The sequence below is a fragment of the Notolabrus celidotus genome, chromosome 6 (genome assembly GCF_009762535.1).
Source record: "Notolabrus celidotus isolate fNotCel1 chromosome 6, fNotCel1.pri, whole genome shotgun sequence".
NCBI classification, from domain to species: domain Eukaryota; kingdom Metazoa; phylum Chordata; class Actinopteri; order Labriformes; family Labridae; genus Notolabrus; species Notolabrus celidotus.
The window spans coordinates 9,334,962-9,346,817 of NC_048277.1; the positions used below are offsets into that span (position 1 = coordinate 9,334,962).

The 11,856-nt window shown below is 41.9% G+C and overlaps 1 protein-coding gene across 1 annotated transcript; it reads right to left on the reverse strand.

Annotated features, from left to right (window-relative positions):
• Positions 1–604: 604 nt before the first annotated feature.
• Positions 605–7,159, reverse strand: mterf2 (mitochondrial transcription termination factor 2). The gene is made up of 2 exons (XM_034686643.1): positions 7,040–7,159; positions 605–1,796 (listed from the first exon to the last, which is right to left on the reverse strand). Exons 1-2 carry the CDS (start codon positions 7,125–7,127, stop codon positions 649–651), a joined length of 1,236 nt encoding a protein of 411 aa, XP_034542534.1. The 5' UTR covers positions 7,128–7,159; the 3' UTR covers positions 605–648.
• Positions 7,160–11,856: the final 4,697 nt, after the last annotated feature.

Sequence of the window (11,856 nt, forward strand, 5' to 3'; positions counted from 1 at the left end):
GGCTGCTGGTAGCGTTTCGAATTGAAATGCAGCACATTTTCTTTTCTTGGTTCTTTAAATTGTAGACCTTTCTGGAGTCCCTGAGCTCCCTTGTCTCATAGGTTCCTCTGAGTCGCTGCCGTAGATGGCCTGCTGCTGTGAACCTGCCAGACTCCAGCTGCTACAACTACTACTATCTGTCTCGCCACTATCATCTCTCTTTCTCTCTCCTTCTCTCTCCATCTCCTCTATCCCTTTCTCCAGCCCCAACTCAGATGTATGTCTAAAATGAGTCTGGTCTTGTTCAAGGTTTCTACCTGTTAAAGGGAAGTTTGTCCTTGCCGCTGTAACTTGCTAAATGCTGCAAAGTGCTCTGCTCATGGTGGATTAAAATGAGATCAGACTGAGTCCTGTCTGTAAGATGGGACTGGATCTTATCCTGTCTTGATGTTGGGTCTTTGATAATATTTTTAAAATGAAGTGGTGAATGAATGAGTGTATATTTGCTGAGTCAGATAGTTGGAATCAAAATTTCTGTCTAATTAGTCCCTTCCAACGTCCCTGTTGTTGATGAGTAAAATGTGAAATGTGAAATTAGATATAAATAATCACAAGAGCAGAAAACCTCAAGTTATAGTTTTAATGTGTCACATTAGTCCTCAGTCTCTGTCAGTCCTCGTCTCTTAAAGGTGCCACAGGATTAAACATCGGCCTCTCTCTCCTGATCTGTAGTTTTCCACAGCTCACCTCAAAGTCCTTTTTGGTGCCGTTTAACGCCTGCAGACTTCCTGTCCTTACATCATAACCGTACGCTTTCAGGCGCTGGATTCTGTAGTTTATTATCTGTGTGGTCAGCTCCAGCACAGTGGGTGTCTCTATGATCTGAGACATGCTGATTCCTGCACCGTGGAGTCCGTTAAAGCGCTCAGACAGAATCTCCTCGGGGTAATAAAGCAGAGCAGGACAGCTGAGGACCATGTCCTGCAGCTCCTGGTCGGAGCAGCCCATCGTTTCCTGGGAAAACGCCAGAGTGTGTCTCATGCTGTCGGGGTTCAGCTCGGTGACGAAGCCTCTGAGTTTGGAGAGGAGGCGGAGCAGCTGGACCGTGCTGAAGCCTCGGTCTCTGAGGAACAGCAGGTTCTGCCTCAGCACCTCCGGGGGCTTCAGGAGAACAAACGGGTTCTGACTCAGCAGCTTCTGGAGCCAGATCTTCATGTTGGCCTCCTCTCCACCCAGCTCCCTATAGGCCTGCTGGAGGGTCTGCACCATCAGCTGATTCTGCTCCACCGGCCGGCTGAAGCTCTGCGGAGCGCTCGCCATGAACTTGGTGACGATTCGCTTGTTGAGATTCAAGCTCTGGAAGTAGGCAATGTTGTCCCGCTGGCTGTCATGGTGACTGGAGGAGGTGAAGAAGGAGGCGGGAAATTTCTCAATGATACCCACCAGCTCTCTCTGGCTGGGGCACACGGACATCCACAGCTCCCTCTGGGCCTGCACCTGCTCCGGGTGACAGAGGACCGACTCGGGATGGAGCGCGAGGATCCGGGCGATGACTGAACCAGACGCCCCCATGTCCTTCAGCAGGTCGGCTACCTCCCTAGTGTAGGCGGGGGTCTGATGCAGGACCCAGCCCTTCAGCTGCCTGACCTTCTGGATGTCCACAGAGAGGTCGTAGAGAGCCTCCACGGTCTGCTGGTTCTCTTCTGAGCTCAGAGTCGCACATGGCCGCAGGTTTAGAGGCAGAGCTGGGACACGCTGGCACCGCAGGCACAGGGAGGACGTGATCAAACGCAACATCGAAGAGCAGCCCTGATGACCTGATGAGAGAAGAAGAAAATACATTGTGTGACACCTACAATATCAAGTTACTTTAAAAAAACAACCCATCATTCTGAAGCAGCACACGGAGCTGAACACTGATGGGATCATTCTCAACCAAAGGAGTAAAGTCAGAGAGATGGTTTCATTTGATCCCAGATAGTTCCAAGATACGTTTAGGAGCTCTGCACCCAGAACTTTTCCACAATTGCTTATTTGCATACTTTCCCCACAGCTGGAAATAGAGAACACTATGATGACAGTTGTTATATTTATATCAATGCTACATGTAACAGACCGATGTGCAGACATCTTCTCTGTTCTCATGTCTGAAATGAGTCTCCTTCTTCGTCCTAAAATTTATATGTCCTGTGTCGTGTCACTGTTCTAGGGTCACATTGATCACGTGATATAAACATTGTCACCCCTGCCTGCTCACTCGTGGAGAATTTTCCTAAATATTTACGGCTCCGTTCTCACATCAGCTCAACCGACTTCAGGCCTGAGTTTTACCAGAGGGCTCGGGGTAAAGTCGAGGTGAAAACTTCAGCTGTTTGCATCCATACATGGACATTTTCAGGAGTTTTGTGAACGTGTGAGAACAGCTTCTGATGGTCTGGTCTGCTCTTGTAGGTCACAAAAAGGCCAAGTACACATTTCAGTTTGTTTCACAGACTTTAAAGATGGATGATGTGAAAGCTCCCCAAAAGTGAAGCCTAAACGTTTAGAGCTTCCCCTGATTGGCTGACTGGCTGCAGTGTAAGTAAAAAGCCCGCCTCCTCCATGTTAATAGATGGGACATGGGTCAAACTCTAAAATCCAAACACAGGTCAAATAAAAGTTTCTCAAACATGGTTTCTGTCGTTATAGTTAGTTCTACCAGCAACCTCCCGCTGCGAGAATTGAAGCCAATGTGGAAGTATTAAAAACTGCAGTTCCTCAAGCGTCCACTCGAGGCTGGCTCCGGAAGTACTGGAAACCACATACACACACACACACACACAAAAAAAAAAAAAGAAAGATTTTTACAGCAGAAATAAACATGTTTACATGTTTCACACTGGTACCAAAATGAGTGTAGTCTGGATAGCTAATTCCTCGATCGGCACACACCGTACGGAGGGTGAATTGTTTCATAACAGCAATTTCGAAGATATTAACATGACAAGTTTACATTATAAGAGGCACAGCTGACTTGACTGACAAGTGTTGACTGGGAACACTGTAGCTGTTGGCAAGGAGGCTCAAAGCCCGCCTCTTTACCTCCCACTAGCTCAACAGAAGTTATGTTGACTTCAGCATGTCCAATATGGCTCCGATGATAGGCTTCAAATCAGTGCTTCAGAAACAGATGGGTAACATCATATACGTCCATTATTTATACAGTCTATGAATCTTACACTGTCGACATCCTGGACTACTTACTCTGCTGGTATTGCTTCTAGATATCAGAGATAAGCTCTTTTATTATTTTAAAAAGGAACTTCTGTATATTTTGAATCCAATTTAATACTGGAGTGATTTTATTACAAAAGTCGGAGGTTCTTTTTTATTTCCTTTCTCTCTACTTTTGTCTTCTTCTACGATTTTACTGTTGTAGTTTTTTAGTCTTTCAGTATTACATCTACTGTTTTCCATTTTGCTCCAGTTTTTCATCTTCCTTTGTGAAACAGGTTTAGCTGCATGTTTGTGTTAAAGGGTTTTATTTAAATAAAGTTGAATCTGCAGCGCTCCCTCTTCTAACAATGACAAAAAACGAGTAGAGGCTGCGCTGAGCTCTGTGAGGTCAGAGTCAGGCCCAGCGGGTCATGTGCTTTTATCAGGACTAGGGTTGCAAAGGGGTGGAACATTTCCGGTAAATTTCCATGAGAAGTTAAGCAGGGGAATTTGGGGAATATTCTAAATTGGAAACTTTCCATGGGAGTTATGGGAATGAACTGGGAATTGAGAGTAATTTAATGGAAATATGTATTTGTAAGTAGAACTTTATCAAACAAAAACATGAATGTTGAGTTAAATATTACTAATCCCCCAGACCCAACCCATTGAAAAATTTAAAAAATCCAATCCAATCAGAGTCCATTCAAAATGTGAAATGAAAAGAGCATCTTCCCTCAAGCTTCTCAAGCCTAGCCTCTGCATTCTTGCTAAACCCTTTTAGGCAATGGGCTCTTCCTGGGTCTCATCAACATCCTCCATGTCCACTTCCTCAACATCCAACTCCGACTCTTCCTCTTCAGTGTCACTGTCCAGCCTTGTTGAGGATGGCTCTGTGTCGGGCTCAAAGAGCCTCAGGTTAGCCCGAATACCAAACAATTTTTCCACACTCACATTTGTGAGCCTGTTGCGCACCTTTGTGTGCGTGTTACCGAACACTGATGATGGTGGGATCTGGAACTGTACTTGCATGAAATCAGGTTGTTTTAGTCAGGATTATGCTAAAATATATTTTCCACAACTATATTTAAGTTCCCTATTAAGAGCCAACCTTCCCCTTAGTAAATTCCGGTTAATTCCCATAAATTCCCGTGGAAAGTTTCCAGCTTTGAAAATTCCCAGAATTTTGCAACCCTAATCAGGACATGACCCCAACCATCAGATCCTCGTCGTTATAACATATATTCCACTGTTCACATGGACATCATGCAGAAGAATGATGTCTTCCTCCCATTATGCACAGCCAGAGGGGGTTTCCTGTCGGCTCGTCACTGAGCCGTACAGACCAGAGCAGTACTTTCATAAAAAAAAGACAATAGAGCTAAAATATGAGCTTCGTTTTTTTCACTTTTCAAAGTAAACAAATCTATTAAAAGCACTTTAATCCACCTTCTTTGACACAGCAGGTAGATTATGAGGAACGTGATGTTAGTTTGTTTTCAGTTACGACATTTATCACAGGTTTGCTTTCTTTACAAGATGGTGCTCCTTTACACAGCTGCAGAAACAGAGACTATAGTTCAGTTTTTACTCACCTGTCCACCCAAACTGAAACTCAGGTAACAGATTAAACATCTAAACATTTATATACTCATCATGACAGGACAGATATCGGGATGCATCTTTATGTGACTGTTCAGCAATTTCTCAGTCATGAAACATCATCACTTACTCTACTCTGAACCAGAATTATGAGTCGGTTTATTTTTGCCACAAGAAGCTGCAGTGTGAAGACGCAGTGCTTTTGAAACTATACTGGTGTCCTGGTTTAATGAGTGACCCCGTTATCTGGCGACTTTCAGCTGAGTGGAGAAACAGAGAGAGTCCCCTTTAGCTATAATGTCAAAATGTTCTCATCAGACACATCTTTAATGAATAAACAAAGAGGCATCCATGAGGACTCTTTGTCTTCAGCAGCTGGTGTGAAATAGACAACCACAGACACATGAGCTGAAAGTCTCCAGTTAAAAGGGTAACATATTCAACCAAAACACCGGCTCACATGTCGCTACCTCTGTGTGACTGCAACATCTGTGCCAGCTGAGAGTTTTTTTAGCTGCAGGACTTACAGGTGACAGACTGAGGTCTGGACTTTCAGCAGGGCATGTTGACATTTTGGTTTCACTGAACAAAAATACCACACAATCAGAGCCTGTCTTCTGTTGAAGGATCACTGGTATCATGTACAAAATATGGCTCTCACACCTAATGTCTTATAGCTTTCGATCACATTGTTCACTGTGAAACTTTTCAGTTCAAATTATAAATAAAACACTTTCCTGTCTGCAGGCTGTTAAATGCTCTGTCTGAAACTGACAGGCAGAAATGTAACTGTACAGACAAGTCAGTTTCATGGTGGTCTGTTTTTGAGCATGTTTAAAAATATCTTAAATAACTTGAAAATCTGTCCTCTGTGTGAAGAAATTAGGACTGAAAGTTGTAACAGCCTAAAACTGTTCATCCAGGCCTGACTGTTATTATTCTGCAGCTCTATTATTAGTGTATTTTCTGATGACTCATTATGATGTTTATTTGTATACTTGAGTATCTACAAAGGTGACTTTAATTCAGTTATTTGCTTCCATGTTTTGGGGAGGGGATGTGTTAGGATTGTTACACATGCAGCCAAAAGTCACACATTTCAGAGGCACTTAATTCTAGAGATGAGCATTTCAAACAAAAATACTATTCAATAGTCACTGCTAACTATTCACAGATTATTAGTTCCTCGCCCCCCCTGCATACATGAGGAGAGAGAGAGATCCAATTACTGACCATGCACGGTTGTTATAGCTATTATATACATATGAATATGATCTTGATTCTCCGCTTTTACCTACAAAGTTTGTACTTTATCTAATGTTTTGTTTTGTTTTTTTGTACACGTCTCTCCCAGAGCTCTTTGTTGTTGTAGTCAGAAATCTGTTCTTATCCAGTTCTGAATCTCCCAGAGCCGCACCCATTTTACAACAACTGGCACTAGTGCTTTCTTCTGGAATATTCTCATGTTATCTGGAATATTATGATGTTATTATGGACACAATCTGTGTTATATAATGACAGAAAGGGAACAACTTTCAGATTCCCTGCAGCTAAAGTCAGACAGTGGTACCACATTACAACCAGGGGCTAGTAAAAAAAAAAATTTAAACAATACTCAAATATGAGATTAGTCGTATGAAATATTCGATTTTATTATTAAACTTTTTATTATTAAAACACAACTCATCTCTAGTTAATTAATTTAGATTATTTATAGTATATTTTTGCTAAAATAGTCTATATCATTATTGATAAAAGTGATCAGGTGTTTTAAAACTACAAATAAAAAAGGCTGCAGGCGATGTGGTGTTAAAATGTGCAGTTATTACTGTCATTATTAATATTATTACTTTGTTGTTGTAAAGTGGATAAACCTGATCTCACCTGCAGATATTACATTCATGACAGGTCATACTTTCACTCAGCTAGCAGCCTCTAAAGCATGATTTAGCACTGAAACACCCATGATGGCTCTTTAATGTCACGTATTAGTGTTTTTTGTATAATTATTCACATTATTTTTAGAGGTTTTTCAGATATACTGTAGGTACCCTGAGTCAGTGATTTCCAAAATAAAAGTCTGGACTCATGCTCGGTATGTAGCCTGCTAGCCGGTTAGCTTCACGGAGAGGTACAAACAGCTCCAGCAGCCCTGACATGTCGGTATATCACGAGATTAAACCTGTAGATCAACAGCTCTGTCATTTACCCTCAGCAGGTGTGCTGTGAGTTTATAACGTAGAGTGTTAAAATGTTTAGTTACCTTTGGCAGCGGTCAGAGGATGTGACCGGATGTTTCGCTTTGTTATGAAACTGAGTTCTTCCTCTACTGTTAGCTTTTCATGTGTCATGCACCACAGCGCCACGCAGGTGGTGGTGAGAACTGCAAGGAAGGAGAGGCTTTATTTATACACCACCATTCATACATAGAATAGACTGTACTTTATTAATCCCGAAGGGAAATTCAGTTGTTTGGCAGATAAAATTATATAAATCACATAAAAACAAGTAATTCAGGTGTCTGTCAGCTCATCGCCCATTGACAAGATACTTATGAAGCCTAATGGCTGCAGGGATGAATGATTTTCTGTATCTCTCAGTCCTGCAGCACAGAGAGATGAGCCGTCCACTGCCGCTGCTTGTCTGGTCCACAAAGAAGTTATGAAGTGGATGATCTGTGTATTTTAGAATGCCTCTAGCTTCTCCTGTGTGCATCTCTCCACCACAGCCCCCAGTGAGTCCAACCTGGTTCCAATCACAGTGCCAGCTCTTTTCACTAGTTTGTCCAGTTGCCTCGCATCCTTGTGTTTTATACTGCTCCCCCAGCAGACTGTAGCATGTGATGGCAGGAGCTGGGATCGAACCACCAACCTTTAGATTGAGACATAATATTTCCAGCCCCCATGTCTCTAAAGACATTCAATGATGAGTCCTGTGTCATACGTTTTGATAACATAGAAACAAGGCAGGGCCGACGAGAGCTTGACAAACTCACAGCAGTTTGATGTTCTGTTTTACAAATAAAGTCCTTCTAAATGCTTTAAATAGTCAACAAAGAAACATAAAGTCCATGACATGTAAGCCTTGGTAACAATCAGTTTATGGAGGTTTAAATTGCTGGGGTCAAATTGACCCCAATGATAAACAATGTTAGTACATTTGAGGGTAACAGGAGGGTTAAGATAGCAAAATTGTGGCATTAGACAAAAAATAATACATACAAGTAAATATGATTTTATATAATGTAAAATGCATTCAACAGAAATAACAACCTATTTGGTCTGATCAGTACAATATATCTATTCATTCATCCATTTATTTCCACCTACCAAGTCAGTTCAGGTCATGGTGGCAGCAGTCCAAGCATGATGACCCAGATACCCTTCTCACTCTCCAGCTCCTCCTAGGGGATCCTGAGGCATCCCCAAGACAACTGAGTCACATAATCCTTCCAGCGAGCTCTGGGTCTACCCCAGGTTCTTCTCCCAGTTGGATGCATCCAGAACACCTGAAAAGGGAGGGGTCCAGGAGACATCCTTTTTAAATGCCTGAACCACCTCATCTGACTCCATCTAAGGAGTCGTACTTCCCAGAGTTCTTTGATTCTGAGCTTTTCATCAGTATAAATATGTTTAAATAACTTAATGTGATCCTGAGAATAGAAAGAAGTTTGATTTGATTTTATGCTCCAGTTGCCCTTACTTTCCTCTTTCAGAGCTCTGTTTGTAATTGCAGCCCATATGTCCAGTAATTAAATATTTTTGGCTGAAGTCTGTTTCTCAATCAGCAGTTGGTGCGTCTCCAAAGCCTGCAGCATACGGGGCTCTGATGAGTGTAATCAGCACAGGGCTGAATTGGACTGAACACACGGAGAGTTTTCTCACAGTTGGTGCTTAATCATGACGCCTGATCACTGACTCTGCAAGCTGTTTCCCCCAACAGCTCGAGTCTGCTACAGCCGATGAGAGGCTGGGTTCATTATAGTTTATGTGCCAGTAAACAGATGATACGCCTCAGAGGAGAGTAGGTTGGTGCCTCTTTATATTCTTAATACCCGTAAAAATGACAGAAGTGAGCTTGTCATCAGATGAGCTGATAATCCTCTTCTTAACAGTTTGGGTTTTTCAGGCACACAATGAAATTCGCTGATTTGTTTGTACGTGTCTTATGGGAATCAAGTTTCTCTTTAACGGAAGAATGGAGAAAAAAAAACATGTGGGCCTGCAGAGTAAACAGTGTCATTCACACCTCTTCTACTCTCAGTCAACCCAGTAACAGTCTCCATGGTGTGATTTAAGGGTTTGTGCAAAGTCACGCAAACAGAGTTCACCATCAGCAGAGCGGCTGCTGCTTCTGCACGAGCGAGGAACTGAACTCATGAACAGGGATTCAAGTATAATCAAATCAAAAGAACAAATGCACTGAGATAGTAACTGACAGATGGACAAAATCAAGAGATGTTAAAATGACATTGTGTGTGTCTGGTCCAATGTGATGTCTCCATAGTGAAGAGTCTGAGAGTTTATCCAGCTCGTCTGATACATGTGTACTGTGTGTGGTATGTGTGACGCGACCAGACTTGAATTGCCACACACGCAGAGAGAGAGAGAGAGAGAGAGAGAGAGAGAGAGAGAGAGAGAGAGAGAGAGAGAGAGAAAGAGAGAGAGAGAGAGAGAGAGAGAGAGAGAGAGAGAGAGAGAGAGAGAGAGAGAGAGAGAGAACAAATATTTACAAAATGTAAGGGTTGGAAGAAAGAGCCATACAAGATGTTTATTTCAGCTGCTGCCTCACTCTTCAACACAAAAATTAAAACATGCGTCCACCAGTGTTGTAACTCCACTACTATGTTCTGTAACTAGCAAGAGTATCTGGTTACTTTTTTAATTCAATTAAAGAAATTTAAAAGGACTTGTTACTTTACATCAAATAGAAAACAACTTGATAAAATGAAACATTCAACTTGGTTCCAACGTTAAGCCCGGGTCAGCACAGCAGCATCCTGGGAGAAAGAGCATCTGAAGCAGTAAACTTACAAAATGGTTGATGATGATTCTGCATGAGCTCTCTGTCTGTAAAATATCGGCATTATTTTCCTTCCCCGGGGTAAAAGACAAGAATATAGAGGTGAGCTGTAGTCTATGTGTAAGAAGGAAAGCTTTGACCACCACCAAGATGAGTAATTCTTACCTCACCAAGCATCTAACCATCAGCACGCTTCTGCTAAGCTAGCTGCCAGAAAGCTGCAAACACCTGTGACCCTGCAGATGCAGCTCACGTTATTTCAGAAGATCAAGAAGGAGCCCCTTCATCTTAACAGCTAAGGTTTGATTTGAAAGCACCACCAGTTCTACAATCTGAGAGCCAGGAAGGACTGAGGTATGTTGTTGAAGACATGCTTCACATATCAAATTTGAGTCAGTCTGCTGCTTTCAGAGAGCTAATGAGCAAAAAGCTGCTCAGACCAGAGGCAGGAGAGGATAGGACATTTAAAACAACCGCAGATTACAAAAGTGCTGAGTCTGAAATTAAGAACTAAGAACACAATAAATTAGAGCATATAAAATGTCAGAGATGTCACACGCAGCTGGAATTAAAAGCCAACTAAGAGATGTATTTTTTTTAGTTATATTTTTTTTTGGCCTTTTTGCCTTTTATTATATAGTACAGCTGAAGAGTGACAGGAAATGCGGGGAGCAGAGAGTGGGGGAAGACATGCAGGAAAATGGTTGACCGGCCGGGAATCGAACCGGCAACCCCTGCGACGAGGACTGTAGCCTCTGTATCTGGGGCGCTTAGACCGCTAGGCCACCAGCGCCCCTAAGAGATGTATTTTAAGTGACTATCTAAACCTTTAGGAGTCTGAGCAGTTCTTATAATAAAGGGCAGACTGTTCCAGGAGTAGCCACTGCAAAAGCTTGGTCACGTTTGGTTTTAAGCCTGTGTCCTGGGACATCCAAAAGTATCTGGTGTGTTGACCCAGTGCTCTGTCTGGAGCATGTACGTAGGTGCAACAACTCAGACAGGTATGATGATACCAGCCTGTGTAAAGTTTTAAATACAAGTTATAAAATCTTAAACTGGATCCTGAAACTGAAGGAAGCCAGTAAAGTGAAGTCAGGCATGCTGCTACATTCTGAACCAGCCATAAGCAACGCAGAGATGACTGATCAACACCAAAATACTAAGAGTTACAATAATCCAGATGGGAAGTGATGAACATTTGTAAGACCTTCTTAGATTAATCTGGACGAAGATAGACCTTTACCTTCCAAAGAAGTCACAGCTAGATGAAGCTCGTCTTCATGACTGAACTTATCTGTGGGTCACATTTAAAAGTCAAAAATGACGTTCAGATTTTATACAGGAGGGTGAATGTAAAATCTAAAGTGACTTTAGTAATTTAACCAACACTAGAGCAGTGAGAGCTCAAAACTTCAGAGTAAGTTTTCAGCTCTCACTGTTTTTTTATTGCTGTTTTATTGTTGTTCCACAGCAATGAGTGATGTCATTTTGGACCCATGGTCCACACTTTCTGTTTGCCTTATCAAAATGCATAATGTGTTAGCTGCTGAAGGGGAGGACTGGCTGAGATAACAGACTCTACAAGCTGCTGTGTCAGCTTGATCATTCAGCATTTAGTGCTTCAAATTATTTCTATTTTGTATCATTATGATTGTTTTTATTATGATGAACCTATTTAAATCAGATCACATAGAATATATCTATATACAGTATTTTAAGGGAATATCCTCAGATACATCCCTCAGTCCATACTGGGAATTTATTCTGTGCAACCACTTTTTCACACTTTGCTTTATCACTGTGTAATATTTATTCTATCTCAGTCATATTATCCTTCTATGTGGCATGTGAGATTTCCACACTAGTTTCCTGTGCACCCACACAACCCACAGTCCTATCTGTTAGTGAGCAAGTGCAGACATTACATCATCATTGATCCTACTGTCACTTTATACTGTATCTGTTGTGTTCTTTTAAGTTGTATTCCTTTATTACCAGTTAATCTTTGTCACTGGTCTGCAGTATCAAATGGATTTCCCCATCAGATATCTACAAAGT